Genomic DNA, 21,668 nt, shown 5'->3' with positions numbered 1-21,668 from the left:
AGGGTGCCCTTGTTTACAGAGTTAGGGTTGTACCTGGTGGGTTCCTTGATGATTTGAGTGAGATTGAGGGCATCTAGCTTACATTGTAGGACTGCCGGGGTGTTAAGCATATCCCAGTTTAGGTCACCTAACAGAACAAACTCTGAAGCTAGATGGGGGGCGATCAATTCACAAATGGTGTCCAGGGCACAGCTGGGAGCTGAGGGTGGCCGGTAGCAGGCGGCAACAGTGAGAGACTTATTTCTGGAGAGGGTAATTTTCAAAATTAGTAGTTCGAGGCAATGAGGCAAATGGTGGTCACACCAGACACTGACTGGTTTTCTGATCCACGCCCCTACCATTTTTTTCAAAGTACTGTATCTGAGCAACAGATGCATATCTGTATTCTCAGTCATGTGTTATCCATAGATTTAGGGCCCAAAGAAAGTATTTCAATTGACTGATTTCCTTATATGAACTGTAACTCAGTCAAATCTGACATTGTTGCATGTTGCATTTATATTTTTGCTCAGTGTCCAACTGGGGTAAGGTGTTTAAGGTCAAACATATTACGTCCTTTTTTGGTGCAAAGTATTTCAAAATAATGTATGCTTTGCTTTGTTTAATCCGATGCAAACATCTCGAAGCTACAGCATGCATGTTCATTCTTTCCTATTGGTTGCAGTGTTTTGTCTTAAGGTCTTGTAGTCAACATTAAAGTCTCCATTCTATCCCGTTGTCTTCATATTTCTAATCCGGTGACCAGGCTCCCAGTCTTCAAGATGAATAAAAAACCCTGCTTCACTGGACATAATAATAGGGAACATCCTGCTCCCCCCCACCCCAGGGAGTTGGTCTTCAGGCTCAGGGGGAGTGTCCCTGTCTCTCTTCCCCAGCAGGAGGCAGCATGCTGGGCCACGACCTACCCGGATGACGGCTCCCTGGTCCTGAAGGCTCCACGCTTCTGGAGCATTTGTCTCAGAACAACCCCACACCACAGAAAGTATGCGCTCGCGTGCTCCCTTCACCATGGTGATGGTCTGATCTGGCCACATACTGTAGGGAGAGAATGTTTCCAAATGGAAAAGAGAAATTGAAAAGCATTTCCATTTGACAAATTCTGTTGGTTAAAAAGAAAAAAATATCCCTTTTCCTTCTTTAATGCCCACTGAACACAACCTCTTACAATGTAATGTCCTTGGTGATTTGACCCTTGGATGAAAGAATATAATGTGACATTGAGGCCTTTACTTCTTATACATTGAACTTTAATTGTAAGTCTCTGTTCGTGAATTGTGATCTACAAGGCGCTAGCATGGCAGTAAATACCTGACTAATCTTTCAATCACAAGCCCATTTATTTGCAAAACAAACAACAAAAACAAAAACTAACAAGATAAAATCAAAACAAATTGGAGGGTTGCAAACCTCTGGGCTAGTTTCTTGCCCATGAATAAGACCCCTTTTGATACCGGAGCTTGATACAAAACGGAGTCACAGTCCAGGTCTGCAGTGTTGTACAATGATGTTTAAGTCTTTACAAAAAAGGTTCTGTATGAGTATAAACATTATGTCCGTCTTGTAGGTGGGATCTCAACACAGCATGAGGAAACAGTTTGCCAGATATCAGATTGAGAAAATGTCATATTTCCAATACAACTAAAAGAAACTGAAAAAAGGCAATATGTTCCTGGCTGACAGTTCTTCCTATCAAATCATCAGCTCTAGCTCATTTTATGATTTTTTTGAACCCATCCATAAAGCATCCTTGCCACATTACTCTTCCCACATCATAAACAAAGAATTGCTACTCCAACTACCTCTACCACGCTCTCAATCTATTTCTCAAAGTCAACAACACACTTTTTTCATGAATATTCCCTGAATATTAATACATGTCATCAGGTTGACTCATTGATCCTGCTGGGTGAGACCCCACTGTGGCTTTAAGCAGGGGGTTAAGGGTCAGGGGGATTAAAGGTCAAGGGTCACTATGAGGGGGGGTCATCTCCATGGATAGCCTTGTACTTGGTCATCTCCTCTGGAAACACCTTCCCCAGCTCAGAGATCAGCAGGCTCTTGAATTTCTGCAACCAAAGACAGAACAGAGGGGTCAGAGATTGAAGCTGTAGATGATTTACTGTTATTTAGTCTGGATCTTTATGGTTCTGATGGTAATAAGACAGTATAATGGGGTTATACTGTATATGCTTAGGACACATCTTAGAATGCATTATTTAAAACATATTTTTTATTTTATTTAACTAGACAAGCCAGTTAAGAACAAATTGTTATTTACAATGACGGCCTACCGGGGAACAGTGGGTTAACTGCCATGTTCAGGGGCAGAACAACAGATTTTTACCTTGTCAGCTATTCATTCCAGCAACCTTTTGGTTACTGGCAAAACACTCTAACCACTAGGCTACCTTACAATCACACCCTAATGCATTGTACCAGAAGGCTTTGACTAAAAGTGTAACCAAGACTATTTGTCATTAAGTAATTTCCTCAAAGTACCGATCTTCAATTTCTAGGCCGTTATTAGGCTTGAATCTACTGCCACTTACCGTCATGGTGTCAATCTTTCCTTTGACCTGCTCGTTCTTGGCCAGGGCCCTTTCCAGACACTCCTTAGTGTACAGCTGGGGGTTACGCCCCTGGTCTATGTATCTGACAACACAAGACAAAACATTACATCAGTTGAGTTAGGCTGAGGGTCTGTGACCAAGTGGAGATCTGAGGGAGAGAAAGTGCTGGTACATGGGTGACTGTCCTTCCGTTATGCTCACCATAGTCTAGCGTGGCCATCCTCCGAAAACTTAACTATTGGATTTTGCATTTGAATGAGAGCTAGGGATGGGCATTTGAGATGGACTTCACTATTAAAATAATATATTTTTGGGGCTATCCGGATAGTCAAAATGCATGCCTTTCCCTAATGTCAATAAGCCTGGTCTATTGCCGTTTTGGTTAGTCATTTTTGTCTTATTTCACTGTAGAGCCTCCAGCCCTGTTCAATATGCCTTAGCTAGCCCCTATGTTCCACCCCCCACACTAGAGGTCTACCGATTAAATCGGCAAGGCCAATTAATTAGGTCCAATTTCAAGTTCTCATAATCTGTATTTTTGGACGCCGATTATATTGCAATCCACGAGGAGACTGCGTTGCAGGCTGACCACCTGTTACGCAAGTGCAGCAAGGAGCCAAGGTAAGTTGCTAGCTAGCATTAAACTTATCTTATAAAAAACTATCAATCTTAACATTTTCACTAGTTAACTGCACATGGTTGATGATATAGTCAATAGTTTAACTAGCTTGTCCTGCGTTGCATATAATCAATGTGGTGCCTGTGAATTTATCATCGAATCACAGAATACATAGCCAAACGGGTGATGATTTAACAAAAGCGCATTTGCGAAAAAAGCACATTCGTAGCATCAAGTTATAACCATATCGAGCTCTGTGAAACTTGTTACCACAAATCTTTATATTGTCCATATTGTAACAAACTTGTGGTTGCATAACAGCACATTGTGTAACATTACCACGGTTTTATATTGAACAATTTCAGAGCCAAGGACAACTTTGCTCGCCAAAGGTCAGGCAAAAAAGAACAATAAGGGGGTACGGAAATACAGATAACCCGCGATGGGCCAAACCAAAATATACCAAACTTTACAATCACGTGTATGTACAATATTGATATGAAAAAGTGTTTGTACACCAAAAAATAACATTAACAGCTGTAATAAAAAATAAATAAAATACTGAATTATTATTATCATCCCCTCTTGACCTGGCCTATTTGAATTGGTCCTTGTGTGCAAATACTATAGTGCCTATAAGAACATCCAATAGTCAAAGGTACATGAAATACATATGGTTTAGAGAGAAATAGTCCTATAAATTCCTATAATAACTACAACCTAAAACTTCTTAACTGGGAATATTGAAGAGTCATGTTAAAAGGAACCACCAGCTTTCATATGTTCTCATGTTCTGAGCAAGGAATTTAAACGTTTTTAAATGGAATTGAACCTTTTTTACATGGCACATTGCACTTTTACTTTCTTCTCCAACACTGTTTTGCATTATTTAAACCAAATTGAACATGTTTCATTATTTATTTGAGACTAAATATCAGTTATTTTTGGCCCTCCAATAATCTGTTTCGGTGTTTAAAAAAAAATCATAATCGGTCGACCTCTACCCCACCTGGCTTAAAATGGTGCCTCTAGAGACAAAACCCCTCTCATCAATCAATGCCTAGGATTACTTACTCACCTCCTACCATTCCCTTGTCTGTACATTATGCCTTGAATCTATTCAACTGCGCCCAGAAAGCTGCTCCTTTAACTCTGTTCCGAACGAACTAGACAACCAGTTCTTTTAGGCTTTAGCCGTACCCTTATCCTACTCCTCCTCTGTTCCTCTGGTGATGTAGAGGTGAACCCAGGCCCTGCAGCCCTCAACAACACTCCCATTCCCCAGTCACTCTCATTTGTTGACTTCTGTAACCATAAAAGCATTGGTTTCATGCATGTTAACATTAGAAGCCTCCTCCCTAAGTTTGTTTTATTCACCACTTTAGCACACTCCGCCAACCTAGATGTCCTAGCTGTGTTTGAATCCTGGCTTAGGAAGGCCTTCAAAAATCCTGAAATCTCCATCCCTAACTATAAAATTTTCCAACAAGATAGAACTGCCAAAGGGGGCGGAGTTGCAATCTACTGCAAAGATAGTCTGCAGAGTTCTGTCATACTATCCAGGTCTGTGCCCAAACAAATCGAGCTTAAACTTTTAAAAATCCACCTGTCTGGAAACAAGTCTCTCACCAATTCCACTTGTTATAGACTCCCTTCATCCCCCAGCTGTGCACAGGACACCATATGTGAATTGATCGCCCTGCATCGATCTTCAGAGTTCGTACTGTTAGGTGACCTAAACTGGGACATGCTTAACACCCCGGCCGTACTACAATCTAAGCTAGATGCCCTCAATCTCATACAAAGTATCAAGGAACCTACCAGGTACAACCCCAAATTCGTAACCATGGGCACACTCTTAGATATCATCCTGACCAACTTGCCCTCTAAATATACCTCTGCTATATTCAACCAGGATCTCAGCGATCACTGCCTCATTGCCTGCGTAAGTAATGGTTCAGCAGTCAAATGACCACCCCTCATCGCGATATGCAACTTTTCAGGGGAAGTCAGGAACCAATATACTCAGTCAGTTAGGAAAGCTAAGGGTAGATTTTTCAAACAGAAATTTGCTTCCTGTAGCATTAATTCCAAAACGTTTTGGGACACTAAAGTCCATGGAGAATAAGAGCACCTCCTCCCAGGTGCCCACTGCACTGAGGATAGGAAACATTGTCACCACCGATAAATCTACAATCATTTCAATAAGCATTTTACCAAGGCTGGCCATGCTTTCTATCTGGCTGCCCCTACCCCAGCCAACATCTCAGCACCCCCTGCAGCAACTCAAACCCCCCCCCCCCCCGCTTCTCCAACCAAAACCAAGACAGTTGATGTTCTGAAAGAACTGCAAAATCTGGATCCCTACAAATCAGCTGGGCTAAGACAATCTGGACCCGCTCTAAAATTATCTGCCAAAATTGTTGCAACCCCTATTACTAGCCTGTTCAACTGCTCTTTCGTATCGTCTGAGATCCACAAAGATTGGAAAGCTGCCGCGGTCATCCCCCTCTTCAAAGGGGGAGACACTCTAGACTCAAACTGTTATAGACGTAAATCCATCCTGCCCTGCCTTTCTAAAATCTTCGAAAGCCAAGTAAATAAACAGCTCACAGACCATTTAGAATCCCACCGTACCTTCTCCACTATGCAATCTGGTTTCCGAGCTGGTCATGGGTGCACCTCAGCCATGCTCAAGGTCCTAAACGATATCATAACGGCCATCGATAAAAGACATACTGTGCAGCAGTCTTTATCGACCTGGCCAAGGCTCTCGACTCTGTCAATCACCGCATTCTTATCGGCAGACTCAATAGCCTTGGCTTCTCAAATGACTGCCTCGCCTGGTTCATCAACTACTTCTTAGAGAGAGTTCAGTGTGTCAAATCTGAGGGCCTGTTGTCCGGACCTCTGGCAGTCTATGGGGTCTTTTCTGTATACATCAATGATGTTGCTCTTGCTGCTGGTGATTCTCTGATCCACCTCTACGCAGACGACACCATTCTGTATACATCTGGCCCTTTTTTGGATTGTGCTAACAAACCTCCAAACGAGCTTCAACGCCATACAACACTCCTTCCGTGGCCTCCAACTGCTTCTAAATGCTAGTAAAACTATGTGCATGCTCTTCAACCGATTGCTGCCCGCACCCTCCAGCCCAACTAGCATCACTACTCTGGATGGTTTTGACCTAGAATATGTGGACAACTACAAATTCCTAGATTTCTGGTTAGACTGTAAACTCTCCTTCCAGACTCACATTATGCATCTCCAACCCAAAATGAAATCTAGAATCGGCTTCCTATTTCACAACAATGCCTCCTTCACTCATGCTGCCAAACATACCCTCGTAAAACTGACTATCCTACCGACCCTGGACTTCGGCGATGTCATTTTACAAGATACTCTACTCAGCAAACTGGATACAGTCTATCACAGTGCCATCCGTTTTATCACCAAAGCTCCATATTCAACCCACCACTGCGACCTGTATGTTCTTGTTGGCTGGCTCTCACTACATATCCATCGCCAAAAGCACTGGCTCCAGGTCATCTATAAGTCCTTGCTAGGTAAAGCCCCACCTTATCTCAGCTCACTGGTCACCATAGCAACACCACCCCGTAGCACGCGCTCCAGCAGGTATATTGCACTGGTCATCTCCAAAGCCAACACTTCCATTGGCCACCTTTCCTTACAGTTCTCTGCTGCCAATGACTGTAACGAAATGCAAAAATCTCTGAAACTGGAGTCCTATATCTCCTTCCCTAACTTTAATAATCAGCTGCCAGAGCAGCTTACCGATCACTGTACCTGTACACAGCCCATCTGTAAATAGCGCACCCGACTACCTCATCCCCATATATTTACTTACCCTCTTGCGCTTTTGCACCCCAGTATCTCTACTTGCACATCTATCACTGTTAATGCTAAAATTGTAATTATTTTCACCTCTATGGCCTATTTATTGCCCTACCTCCCTACATTTGTACACACTGTACATTTCTTTTTCTATTGTGTTATTGACTGTACATTTATTTATGTGTAACTCTGTGTTGTTTTTGTCGCACTTCTTTGCGTTATCTTGGCCAGGTTGCAGTTGTAACTGAGAACTTGTTCTCAACTGACCTACCTGGTTAAAACTTCAATGGAGACTTTCTTGCGACGCTCTGCTTGTTTCAGCTGGATGGTGGGGGTGGGAAAACGCATGTCAAAAATGAAATTAAAATGCAAATCAATTTATAACATTTTTGATATGCGTTTTGCGTTTTTTGTTGTTGTTATTTTGTCTCTCACTATTCAAATAAACCTACCATTAAAATGATAGACTGATCATTTCTTTGTCAGTGGGCAAACGTACAAAATCAGCAGGGGATCAAATACATTTTTCCCTCACTGTATATTAGCTTAACTTTTAAAAACTAATATTATACAGTGCCTTAGGAAAGTATTCAGACCCCTCTTCCCACATTGTTATTTTATAGCCTTGTTCTAACATTGAGTTACATTTTTTTAAATTTAAATATCTACACACCATACTCATTTAATAGCACCCGCAACACACCAATCTCAATGTCAACAGTGAAGAGGTGACTCCGGGATGCTGACCTTCTAAGCTAAACTAATGCGTGATAGTGAGAAGGACAGATGTCGTGTGGGAAAACTGCTGTTTTTCACTCGATCTGTCCAATTTATCGCCTCTAAAATGTAAATAAACACTATAAAGAGTTTATATGTGTCACTACATACCTATTTGAAGGTTTGTGTCGAATTTGAATGGGGTTTTTAGGGCGGTGCTAAAATGATCTTAGAAGTAAACAGCGGCTTTGAGAATGATGATCGCATGCGGTGATGACGCAAAAAATGATTAGGTATCCCCCCCTTTACCCCCGTCACTGTCCATTTCTTGTTTTTAAAGGATGAGAGAAGTGCTACACCTGGTGGAGAGAGATTGTAAGACAGAAATAGTTGCTTTATGCTTGCTGTACGTTACACTACATGATGTAACGGAGGGTCAGTTTTTTCAACTTCTCCAATACTAGAGAGCCATTACCATGTCGATCAACGCTTGAATATAAACGTAATTCACACCCCAGATTATGAAGTCAACAGTCGCTACAGTCCCATTAGTTCTTTCCTGCCTCATTTGAATGTCACGTTGCGCACATTTGTACGGAATAGGGTGAGTTTGTGTTACACACAATAGCCCATAATGACAAAGCAAAAACAGATTTTTAGAATTTTTTGCACATAAAAAAGAAAAAAACACACAAATACCTAATTTACTTAAGTATTCAGCCCCTTTGCTATAAGACTTGGAATTAAGCTCAGATTCATCCTGGTTCAATTGAAAATCTTTGAGATGTTTCTACAACTGGATTGGAATCCACCTGTGGAAAATTAAATTGACTGGACATGATTTGGAAAAGCCCATAACGGTCTACACTACCGGTCAAAAGTTTAAGAACACTTACTCATTTCAGTTTTTTTTTCTTTTTACTATTTTCTACATTGTAGAATAATAGTGAAGGCACCAAAACTATGAAATAACACATATGGAATCATGTATCATGTGTTAAAACAAATCAAAATATATTTGAGATTCTTCAAATATCCACCCTTTGCCTTGATGACAGCTTTGCACACTCTTAGAATTCTCTCAACCAGCTTCACCTGGAATGCTTTTCCAACAGTCTTGGAGTTCCCACATATGCTGAGCACTTGTTGGCTGCTTCTCCTCCTCCATGCTTCATGGTGGGAACTACACATGAAGAGATCATCCGTTCACCCACACCACATCTCACAAAGACACGTGATTGAAACCCGAAAATCTAAAATTTTGACTCCAGACCAAAGGCTACATTTCCACAGGTCTAATGTCCATTGCTCATGTTTCTTGGCCAAAGCAAGTATCTTCTTCTTTTTGGTGTCCTTTAGTAGTGGTTTCAATTGGATAATTGGACAATGAAGGCCTGATTTACGCAATCTCCTCTGAACACTTGATGTTGAGATGTGTCTGTTACTTGAATTCGGTGAAGAATTTATTTGGGCTGCAATTTCTGAGGCTGGTAACTCTGCAGCAGAAGTAACTCTGGGTCTTCCATTCCTCCTCGCGAGAGCCAGTTTCATCATAGCGCTTGATGGAATTTGCAACTGCACTTGAAGAAACTTTTTCTGTATGTCTTAAAGTAATGATGGACTGTTGTTTCTCTTTGCTTATTTGAGCTTTTCTTGACATAATATGGACTTGGTATTTTACAAAATAGGCCTATCTTCTGTGTACAACTGATTGGCTCAAACACCTGATGAAGGAAAGAAATTCCACAAATTAACTTGTTTAACACTTTTTTGGTTACTACATGATTCCATATGTATTATTTCATAGTTTAGATGTCTTCACTATTATTCTACAATGTAGAAAATAGTAAAAATACAAACAGTTGACAGTGCATGTCAGAGCAAAAACCAAGCCATGAGGTCGAAGGAATTGTCTGTAAAGCTCTGAGACAAGACTGTGTCGAGGCAGAGATCTGGGGAAGGGTCCCAAAACATTTCTGCGTACTAAAACATTTCTGAAGGTCCCCAAGAACACAGTGACCTCAATCATTCTTAAATCGAAGAAGTTTGAAACCTCCAAGACTCATCCTAGAGCTGGCCTCCCGGCCAAACTGAACAATCGTGTGACAAGGGCTTTGGTAAGGGAGGTGACCAAGAACCTGATGGTCACTATGACAGAGCTCTGGAGTTCCACTGTGGAGATGGAAGAAACATTTAGAAGGACAACCTTCTCTGCAGCACTGCACCAATCAGGCCTTTATGGTAGTGCGGCCAGAAGGTAGCCACTCCTCAGTAAAAGGCACATGGCAGCCCGCTTGGAGTTTGCCTAAAAGTACCTAAAGACTCTCAGATCATGAGAAACAAGATCATCTGGGCTGATGAAAACAAGATTTCAGCCCAAAGACTTAAGGCCAAGCGCCATGTCTGGAGGAAACCTGGCAACATCCCTACAGTGAAGCATGGTGGTGGCAGCATCATGCTATAGGGATGTTTTTCAGCAGCAGGGCCTGGGAGACTAGTCAGGTTCTAGGGAAAGATGAATGGAACAAAGTACAGATCATTGATGAAAACCTGCTCCAGAGAGCTCAGCACCTCAGACTGGGGCGAAGGTTCACCTTCCATCAGGACAACGACCCTAAGCACACAGCCAAGACAATGCAGGAGTGGCTTTCGGGACAAGTCTCTAAATTTCCTCGAGTGGCCCAGCCAGAGCCCAGAATTGAACCCCATCAAACTTCTCTGAAGAGAACTGAAAATAGCTGTGCAGCAACACTCCCCATCCAGCCAAGCTTGAAGCATCATACCCAAGAAGACTTGATGCTGCTTCAACAAAGTACTGGGTCTGAATTAGAGTTCGACAGATTATGATTTTTCAACAACGATACCGATTATTGGAGGACCATAAAAGCCGATACCGATTAAATCGGCCGATTTTATTTATTTATTTATTTGTAATAATGACAATTACAACAATACTGAATGAACAGTTATTTTAACTTAATATAATACATCAATAAAATCAATTTAGCCTCAAATAAATAATGAAACATGTTCAATTTGTTTTAAATAATGCAAAAACAAAATGTTGGAGAAGAAAGTAAAAGTGCAATATGTTCCATGTAAAATATGTGCCATGTAAGAAAGCTAACGTTTCAGGTCCTTGCTCAGAACATGAGAATGCCAGTGTAACAGTATAGCTTCCGTCCCTCTCCTCGCTCCTCCCTGGGCTCGAACCAGGAACACATCGACAATTAGCGTGCGCTAACTAGCTAGCCATTTCACTTCGGTTACACGAGCCTCATCATCTCGGGAGTTGATAGGCTTAGTCATCCTTGACAATGAAGAGCTGCTGGCAAAACGCACGAAAGTGCTGTTTGAATGAATGTTTACGCGCCTGCTTCTGCCTACCACCGCTCAGTCAGATACTTGTATGCTCAGTCAGATTATATGCAATTTAGGACACGCTAGATAATATCTAGTAATAGCATCAACCATGTGTAGTTAACTAGTGATTATGATTAATTGTTTTTTAGAAGTTTAATGCTAGCTAGCAACTTACCTTGGCTTACTGCATTTGCATAACAGGCAGCCTCCTTGTGGAGTGCAACGAGAAAGAGGCAGGTCGTTATTGCGTTGGACTAGTTATGGTTGCAAGATTGGATCCCCCGAGCTGACAAGGTGAAAATCTGTCGTTCTGCCCCTAAACAAGGCAGTTAACCCACTGTTCCTAAGCCGTCATTGAAAATAAGAATGTGTTCTTAACCGACTTGCCTAGTTAAATAAAGATTAAATAAAAGGTGTAAAAAAAATATATTAAAAAAAAATAATACATAATAAATAAATACAAATAATTTTTAAAAAGTCGGCAAATCGGCGCCCAAAAATACCGTTCCGATTAATCGGTCGACCTCTAGTCTGAATATCTGGGTAAATGTAATTGCATTTGAGATATAGCTATATTAGCAAAACAAATCTAAAAAACAGTTTTTGTGTGTATGTTATTTTCATACTTATTTTGTTTAGGCTATTTAACAGCTTTCAGAAAGTATTCATACCCCTTGACTTTTTCCACATTCAAAATTGATTACAATTGAGATTTTGTGTCACTGGCCTATACACAATACCCCATAATGTCAAAGTGGAATTGTGTTTTTGGAAACGTTTACAAACTAATAACAAATCAAAAGCTTAAATGTATTGAGTCAAGTATTCAACCCCTTTGTTATGGCAAGCCTAATGAGTTCAGGAGTAAACATTTGCTTAACAAGCCACATAATAAATTGCATGGACTCACTCTGTGTGCAATAATAGTGTTTAACAGGTTTTTTTTATGACTTCCTCATCTCTCTACCCCACACTTACAATTATGTGTAAGGCATCTCAATTGAGCACTGAATTTCAAACACTGATCCAACCACAAAGACCAGGGAGGTTTTCCAATGACTCGCAAAGGGCACCTATTAGTAGATGGATAAACATCTTAAAAAGCAGACATTGAATATATCTGAGCATGGTGAAGTTACTAGATGACAATTTCGAAGGTCTATAAATACACTCAGTTACTACAAAGATACAGGCGTCCTTCCTAACTTAGTTGTGTCATGAAGTTGGCCTGAGTGGGGGAGGTTTATGACCCCCCATAAATACCTTTCCCCTTTTTCCTCTCTCTACTCTACCGATGTGACTATTGAAAATCCCTTGGTTAACATTGAGAGAGAATCTGGTGACATCAAAAGATGGGAATGGAACCATGTTTCGGTAATCCAACCAGCTGAAAATATGCGTTGGTACTAAATGAATTTGATGCCAGATCAGTTGGCGTCTGAGACATTATTACTGATGATAGGACGACAAACTGTATCTTGGAAAATCTACACATTCGAGTTGTCAGATTCACATGGAATTGTTGCGCAATTTAAACGTTTAAATATGAAACTATTTGTGAAAAGATTAAATGTAATTTTAGCTTCCAAATGAGAGAATTGGGTTTTCATGAGTGAACTAGGGCTCAACTCAGTGGCCCTACCCATGTGAACAGACATTGGTTATAAACTATGAAACACGCCCTTCTCTCCCCTCCGATATATAAAGCTTTTGACGTAAATGTAACTTTCTGTTGCGAGGACGTTAGGGTGACAGACCTACGTTAAAAGGGCTCAGATAATAAGATGTTCCAAGGACGTGTGTACTTGAGGTCCCAACGTTGAAAGGACAAAGACCACCTAAGGAACTAAGTCAACCTTAGAACCTAATGAAATTAGCATTGAATTTCAATGTGAAGGTGACGACCTACATACCGGAAGGATGAATTTCGACTATACCAGCCAGAATATAGCATGAGCATATAGAATGGCAACTTGGTATGAACTTTGAACTCTTATTCATAATTAAACCAAATGTTGTATTGCTGATTCAACTTGTTAGCCAGGGTTTGTGAAGATAACCAAGAATTTACAACTTTCAGATGAGACTAAATAAGGTGAGGATTAAATAGACTGCTACTGACGTAAAAGATGACTAGGTCTTTAAGAGTTTATTCGGTAGATAACAGCTCTATAAACATTATTTAGTGGTGCCCCGACTTTCTAGTTAATTATCTACCTGATTAGCTTAAATAAGGTAATATTAATTACAGATAAATTATTTTATAGAATAGCATGTCATATCACTTAATCCGGCATAGCCAAAGATACGACAGTTGCCAGAGAGGAAGGAAACCGCTTAAGGATTTCACTGTGAGGCCAATGGTGACTTTAAAAAAGTTAAAGTATTATGGGTGTGATAGGAGAAAACTGAGGAAACTGTAGTTATTCCACAATACTAAGAATGACAAGGAAGCTTGTACATAATACAATTATTCATAACATGCATCCCGTTTGCAATAAGGCACTAAAGTAAAACTGCAAAAAATGTGGCAAAGAATTGAACTTGATGTCCTGAATACAAAGAGTTATGTTTGGGGGCAAATCCAACACAACACCGAGTATCACATGTTATATTTTCAAGCATGATCGTCGGCTACATCATGTTATGGATATGCTTGTCATCGGCAAGAACTAGGGAGTTTAAAATAAAAAGAAACTGAATAGATCTAAGTAAAGGGAAAACCCTAGAAGAAAACCTGGTTCAGTCCATTTTCCAACACACTGTGAGAAATTCATCTTTCAGCAGGACAATAACCTAAAACACTTAAAATTGGCTTGAAACTATAAGGCAAGACGTGAAAATGGCTGTCTAACAACGATCAACTTGACAGAGCTTGAAAAATTGTTTAATGAATAATGTGCAAATAACGCACAATGCAGGTGTGCAAAGCTCTTAGAGACTTACCCAGAAAGACTCAACTGTAATCGCTGCCAAAGTTGATTCTAACATGTATTGACACAGGGGTGTGAATACTTATGTAAATTAGATATTTCATTTTCAATACATTTTTTTTTTTTTAAATCTAAAAACATGTTCTCACTGTCATTATGGGGTATTGTGTGTAGATGGCGGAGAAAAAAAGGTGTATATTTAGGATTTGTACCGTTTGATAGGGAAAAAGGCATAGCCTAAAGATAATAGACTTATTCATTTTTAGCCTAAGCCAGTGGTCACCAAACTACGGCCCGTCAGCACATTTGGCCCGGCCCTCTGAACAATACCAGAGACGCTATCGAATTTTTTTCCTATTTGGCCTCCAGAAAAAAAATCCTAGGCCCGGCCCTGTCAAAGAGAGAACGGAATAATGGCGAAAAGGTTAGGTAAGAGAAAAATTGATTCAGAATGCAGGGTATTTAACCTGCAGTGGACAAACAATTTTTTTTTTGTTCAATGCAAAGAAAAGGCTGTTTGTCTCATCTGTCAAGAGACGGTGGCGGTATTCAAAGAATACAATCTTCGCCGACACTATGAATCCCGTCACAAAGACAAGTACGATAGCTTGCAAGGCCAAATACGAGCAGACAAACTCTCAAAGCTAAAAAGTGGACTACTATCTCAGCAGAATACATTTGTACGCCAAGCTCAGCTGAACCAGGCATCCGTTCGGGCCAGCTTTCGGGTTGCTAAACTGATAGCAAGAAGCGGTAAGCCTTTCACTGACGGAGAGTTTGTTAAGAAATGTATGGATGCTGTCGCGGAGGAGGTGTGTCCCGAGAAGAAAGATGCATTTAATGCCGTAAGTCTGTCGGCGAGTACAATCACCAGACGCGTTGAAGAAATCGGGAGTAATGTATATGCCCAGCTGCAGCAGAAGACGAAAGAATTTGACTTTTTTCATTAGCACTGGATGAGAGCACGGACGTGCAAGACACAGCGCAACTGCTCATTTTTATTTGTGGAGTTAGCGCAAACTTTGAGATATGCGAGGAGCTGGCAGCCCTCCAAAGTCTCAAAGGGACTACAACGGGAGAGGATATTTTTGACAAAGTGTGCCAAACCATGGAGAGGTTGGACCTGGACTGGTCAAAGCTAGCTAGCATCACGACTGACGGGGCTCCTAGCATGGTGGGCGAAACTCGCGGTCTAATAGGACGCATGAACCGGGAGTTGGAAAAAGGGGTCTCACCGCCCGCTACGAGTCCACTGCCTAATTCACCAGCAAGCACTGTGCTGCAAAGTGTTGAAGTGGGATTCTGTAATGAAGGTTGTGGTGTCGTGCATAAACTTCATCAGAGCAAAGGGACTTAAACACAGGCAGTTCCAAGAATTCCTGTCTGAACTGAGTCTACGCACGGAGATGTGCTGTACTACACAGAGGTCCGATGGCTGAGCCGGGGCAGAGTTTTGAGGCGTTTTACGAGCTGCTACCCAAATTAACGCATTTCTTCATTTAAAAGAGAAAACGGTCCCAGAGCTGATCGACCCAGAATGGAAATGGCACCTCGCATTTTTAACAGACGTGACAGAAATACTTAACAGCCTTAACTTGCAGCTACAAGGCGGGGAAACTCATTTGCGACATGTATTCACACATAAAAGCATTTGAGGTGAAATTAGCGCTGCTTTTGGAACAAGTGAAAAGCGCAACTTCGTCCATCTTCCTGCTACCCAAAACCTGTCGACAGAGAACCCAGCGGTCCCGTTCCCAGCTGAAAAGTGCGTGGAAGCACTGGAAATGCTGAAGGCGGAGTTCGGTGTGCGATTCAGTGAACTACATGTTCATGCAAAAGAAATCCGTCTTTTTCAGAACCCCTTTGTTGCCGACATTGATGAAGCCCAGCCTTCATATCAGTTTGAGTTGGCTGAGTTACAGAACTGTGATGTTCTGAAAGACGCATTCAAGCCCAACAGTCTCATTGACTTCTATGCCGCCCTCCCAAACGACACATATCCAAACATCAAAAAAACACGCAATGAAAATGTCCACAGTTTTTGGCAGCACGTATATCTGCGAGAAAACCTTTCTCGCATGAAACTGCTGAAAACCCCGATGAGATCAAGATTGACAGATGAACATTTGCATCAGTGCTTGAGACTGGCTGTAACTAGAATGGAACCTGATATTCAACTTCTCACCAGCCAGATGCAGGCCCACAGTTCACACTGATGAACATACATAGGTAAGCTCACTTTTCTGACTTGAATGAGTCATTCTGAGCATAAACAAATATAATCATAATAAAATCTACTGGGATAAAATCCATCTTTACAACCATACTGGTAGTGAAATGTATTGTGCTGTGTAGGTGCTGTATCACTTAGTTCAGTTTCTCAACCTGCTTCTTTTGTGGTTTTCACAGGGAAGTTGATGAGAGAGAGCTGCAAACAGCGGTGTCTACAAGCCTACTGGAACCTACAAAAGGATTATAAGGAAGGAACACAAGAACTTTAAGAGACTGCTCATATGTGTCAGAGAGATTCTGCTCTGACAACTGAGCTGAACTTTTATCTGTTAAGATTGTGCATGGCACGACAGAAAGTTAATGTTCCATGGCTTTTTTTTCTATGAAGAACCCAGAGAGAGTTATTTAGTTATTATTTATTTCCTGTTTTTTCTGTGAAGAACTCAGAGAGGGTTATTTAGTTATTATTTATTTCATTAATAGTGTTATTATTTGTTTCCTGACTTTTTTTCTGTAAAGAACCTGGAAAGGGTTATTTGGTTATGTGTGGCTTTCTGGAAAACAATCAATTTTTTAAGCTCCCCTACGATCGTCACACTTTTTCTGTTACAAACTGACACCGGCCCCCCATCAGAGAAGGGAAAAGTTATGTGGCCCTCACAGGAAAAAGTTTGGGGACCCCTGGCCTAAGCCAATGTTCATTCAAGTGCTAGAAAGAATGTTACAGGCAAAACGTCAGTATAGGGACAAAGTGGAGTCGCAATTCAACAGCTCAAACACAAGACTTATGTGGCAGGGTCTACAGACAATCACGGACTACAAAAAGAAAACCAGCCATGTTGCGGACACTGACGTCTTGCTTCCAGACAAGCTAAACACCTTTTTCACCCGCTTTGAGGATAACACAATGCCACCGACGCAGCCAGATACCAAGGCCTGTGGGCTCTCCTTCTCCGTGACCGACGTGAGTAAGACATTTAACACGATGCAATCGCCATCGCACTGCACACTGCCCTATCCCATCTGGATAAGAGGAATACCAATGTAAGAATGCTGCTCATTGACTACAGCTCTGCATTCAACACCATAGTACCCTCCAATATCATCAATAAACTCAAGGCCCTGGGTCCTGGACCTGACAATTCACCCCCAGGTGGTGAGGGTAGGAAACAACACCTCCACTTCGCTGATCCTCAACACTGGGGCCCCACAAGGGTGCGTGCTCAGCCCCCTTCTGTATTCCCTGTTCACCCATGACTGTGTGGCAACGCACACCTCTAACTCGATCATCAAGTTTGCAGATGACACAACAGTAGTAGGTTTGATTACCAACAATGACGAAACAGCCTACAGGGAAGAGGTAAGGGCTCTGAGAGTGTGATGCCAGGGAAATAACCTCTCACTCAACATAAACAAAAAAATGGAGATGATTGTAGACTTCGGAAACAGCTGAGGGAGCACCCCCCTAATCCAAATTGATGGGACCGCAGTGGAGAAGGTGGAAAGCTCCAAGTTCCTCTGCATACACATCACTGGCAAACTGAAATGGTCCATCCACACAGACAGTGTGGTGAGAAGGTGCAACAGCGCCTCTTCAACCTCAGGAGGCTGAAGAAATGTGTCTTGGCACCTAAAACCCCTTAAAAACTTTTACAGATGCATAATTGAGAGCATCCTGCCGGGCTGTATCACCACCTGGTACAGCAACTGCACCGCTCACAACCGCAGGGCTCTCCACGCATCCCTGGGGGCAAACTACCCGCCCTCCAGGACATCTAAAGCAACAGATGTGTACAGGAAGGGAAAATCATCAAGGACATTAAACCTCCGAGCAACTGCCCGTTCACCCCACTATCATCCAGAAGGCAGGGGTCAGTACAGGTGCATCAAAACTGGGACCGGAAGACTGAAAAACTGCTTCTATCTCAAGGCCATCAGACTGTTAAATAGCCATCAGTAACACATTAGAGGCTGCTGCCTATATACATAGACTTGAAATCACTGGCCACTTTAATAAATAGAACACTAGTCACTTTAATAATGTTTACATATTTTACATTACTCATCTCATACTGTATTCTATTCTACTGTATCTTAGTCTATGCCGCTCTGACATTGCTCGTCCACATATTTATAGATTCTTAATTCCATTCCTCTACTTAGATGTGTGTATTGTTGTGAAATTGTTAGATATTACTGCACTGTTGGAGCTAAAGACACAAACACTACGCTAAACCCGCAATAACATCTGCTAAACATGTATGTGACTAATACATTTTGATTTTGTGCTAAATAATCATTTGTTTATCTTTTACATGAATGCACAATTCATAAGTTATTGAAAATAATGTTTGAGACAACTCAGACACCGACTCATCATTAATTCATTTATTGGTCGCGCTTTTTGAAAGTGCTGCTGCGGGAGCATATGACCGATTGCCTGTTGTGCGGGACATTAATAAACACGGACAATATTACTATAATAAACACTGACAATATTACTATAATAAACACTGACAATATTACTATAATAAACACTGACAATATTACAAATATTAGTTTATCATTTTAACTTGTCAAAGTAACATTTACTGCAACTTATTGACAGTAGCCTGTGTGCTGGCATATATTATTGGCTGTTTGGATTGCAAGGAGGGATTTTCTGACGGCACAATTTACTTTGCCAACACTTTGGTCAAGTAACGCAGAAACGTACCATGTGTGTTTATACTTCCTATTCGATTAGTCCATCTCTCTCTCATAACTATATTATGTTTTTATTTAGGCTATTTTCAAACAAATGTCTGAGTAGGAACACTGTTAGGCCTATAGATTAATTTGATGGATAATTATGAAAGAGTAGGTTATGCCTAAGCCAACAAGTCAAATTCAAATCGAATGGGGATTGGGGAGAAAAAGGGAAATGACGATTTTAAAACAATAAGCCAGACGACGGAGTGTCCGCTGTAAAAGGCCCATGATCATCAGACATTGGAGGGGGGGGGGATCACAGTAGGCACTGTCTTACAATTTGCACTGCTTTGGATCTCTCCTCTCTTTGTACAATCTACATTGTCCTCTTGCCTTATGTTAATATTCTAACTACCTTATATGTATTGAACATTTAGGCTATGGGGAAAAGGGAATAGGCCAATTGGCATGACGCCCTGCTGTGTGCTCGTTGGTAAAATCGTCCAACCCTAGTGTCACTAGTTTCCATCATCTTCCTGAGAACTTCCCCAGGCTTTCAAAAGTAAACTACAGATCTAGACATGGAAAGTGTATGTTTAAGTTGGAACATCTACTCACTCAAAAGCCTCGAGAGGAACGTTAATCTCATGTAGCTGCTGGCGACATTTCTCAATGTCCTGCAGTCCCGTGATCATGTAGTTTCTGAAATGCACAGGAGTAGAGAAGTTTCAACAACTAGCAGGCAAAATCATCAACCACAACTACCATACAACTAACTTACTACCTCAACATGACTGTCAGCGTTTAACCTAGTCTGTAAACTGGTCATCTCTGTATGCAAGGAGATACCTACTGCAGCCCTCATCCTCCACCTGTTCTGACAGCCACATTCTGTTGAAGGTCACCAAAGCACACATATCTCTGGGTCGCTCCGCTTTTCAGTTGACTGCAGCTAGCGACTGGAACCTGCTGCAACAAACACTCAAACTGGACAGTTTTCACTCTTCATTCAAAGACTCAATCATGGACACTCTTACTGACAGTTGTGGCTGCTTTGCGTTATGTATTGTTGTTTCTACCTTCTTGCCCTTTGTGCTGTTGTCTGTGCCCAATGATGTTCGTACCATGTTTTCTGCTGCTGTCATGTTATGTTGCTGCTACTATGTTGTTGTCATGTGTTGCTATCACGCTATGTTGTCTTAGGTCTCTCTTTATGTAGTGTTGTGGTGTCTCTCTTGTGATGCGTTTTTTAATCCCAGTCCCTGTCCCTACAGGAGACCTTTTGCCTTTTGGTAGGCAGTCATTGTAAATAATAATTTGTTCTTAACTGACTTGTCTAGTTAAATAAACGTTAAAGAAAATAATATGTACAGTCTTTTATACCCTTTTGTGTGTCTATGACCGCGATGTGCAACTTTAGTCCTCGGGGGGCTGGTGTCACTTTTTCCCCACTTCCAACTAACATTTACATTTACATTTAACTAACACGCCTGACTCCATTTAAATAAACTAATTATGATCTTCCGCTTTTTATAAAGTGTGACACCACTCCGGCCCCCAGGACTGGAGTTGCCCATCCCTGGTCTATGACATTGACTGTACTAACTAGCTATCAACGTAGCTAACTAACTTAACTATGTGGAGGCTAGCTAGCATTGGTTAACCATAATTTTACTTTTGTAAACAACTCGTGTATTGATAACTTGGGGAGTTAGTAGTAACATCTTTAAGTGGCTAGCTATGATGGCTAGTAATACTAGAAACACCTAGCTAGCTAACTGGCATCACTTACAGTTTTTGGTTGAGTCCTGTTTGACTGCTAGGTTGAAAGTCGCTAACGATAATTCCCATCTGTCGAATATTTTCAACGAACTTCTCGAGATGCTCCTCGAGGTTATCAAATTTCTCAGCCATGTCCCCAACAAACCGTTATGTGTTCATTTCTCATAAACATAAAATATTTGTGAAAATATAAAACCCCAGACAAAGCCTTTTATCAATTCATCACAATGCTAATCACTTCCCAGACCCCCATGGGGTCGTCACTAGTTACCACAGCCACAAGGGGATCATTAAGGCTAAACCCCGCCTATTTCTAAAATGTATCTTCTTAAAATCTGATTTTAAAACAAACCTTAACCCCAACATTACCCACACTGATAACCTCACGTCTAACCTTAAATTAATATCAAAAAGCACATTTTTGTTTTCAACCATTTTTACTTTGTGGCTGTGGTAACTAGTGACAAACACTCCCATGGCATACTGCTTTCCGGAAGGGTGAGAGCCAATCATTGGCGAATGTGTAGTTGCCGTAGCGACAGACTGCCGTCTGCAGCTCAAGATGACCGCAAAGCGTCGTGTTCTGAAATGTCGAAACATTGTTGCAAATAACATTGATTTTAAAATGTATCATCCTCACCATGCATGTGTAATGCAGTGAATTTGCCTGCATGTATGTATAGTTTGGTGGACAATGTTATGTAAATGTTTTCAATTAATAAAAGCAGTGCAGTGAAACATTAAAATATACAAAATATAAAATAGAGTAAAATACTTTGTAGGCTACTTAAGACAGCCTGTTTGAAGCCACTTTGTAATATAATAGCCTTAACATTAGGCTATAGGCTACACTAAATATATCCCCACCTCTCTTGTCCTGTTAGGATAGAACATAAACATGAA

General features: G+C 41.2%; 1 protein-coding gene across 1 annotated transcript; it reads right to left on the bottom strand.

Annotated features, from left to right (window-relative positions):
• Window positions 1-1,318: 1,318 nt before the first annotated feature.
• LOC115131399 (mediator of RNA polymerase II transcription subunit 10) lies at window positions 1,319-21,050 on the bottom strand. Its single transcript, XM_029663104.2, has 4 exons — window positions 20,776-21,050; window positions 19,602-19,685; window positions 2,550-2,652; window positions 1,319-2,066 (listed from the first exon to the last, which is right to left on the bottom strand). Exons 1-4 carry the CDS (start codon window positions 20,895-20,897, stop codon window positions 1,971-1,973), a joined length of 405 nt encoding a protein of 134 aa, XP_029518964.1. The 5' UTR covers window positions 20,898-21,050; the 3' UTR covers window positions 1,319-1,970.
• Between the last annotated feature and the right edge of the window lie 618 nt (window positions 21,051-21,668).

Source organism: Oncorhynchus nerka, linkage group LG7 (assembly GCF_034236695.1).
Source record: "Oncorhynchus nerka isolate Pitt River linkage group LG7, Oner_Uvic_2.0, whole genome shotgun sequence".
NCBI lineage: Eukaryota > Metazoa > Chordata > Actinopteri > Salmoniformes > Salmonidae > Oncorhynchus > Oncorhynchus nerka.
This window is presented reverse-complemented; position numbering and strand designations above follow the sequence as displayed.

What these genes read in the sequence shown, in the direction of transcription:
- LOC115131399 (XM_029663104.2), bottom strand. Translation starts at nt 20,897, where the DNA reads ATGGCTGAGAAATTTGATAACCTCGAGGAGCATCTCGAGAAGTTCGTT. An exon ending in ACAGGACTCAACCAAAAACT is followed by an intron (nt 19,686 to 20,775) that starts GTAAGTGATGCC and finishes TGTGCATTTCAG; the next exon opens with AAACTACATGATCACGGGAC. An exon ending in GAAAGATTGACACCATGACG is followed by an intron (nt 2,067 to 2,549) that starts GTAAGTGGCAGT and finishes CTTTGGTTGCAG; the next exon opens with AAATTCAAGAGCCTGCTGAT.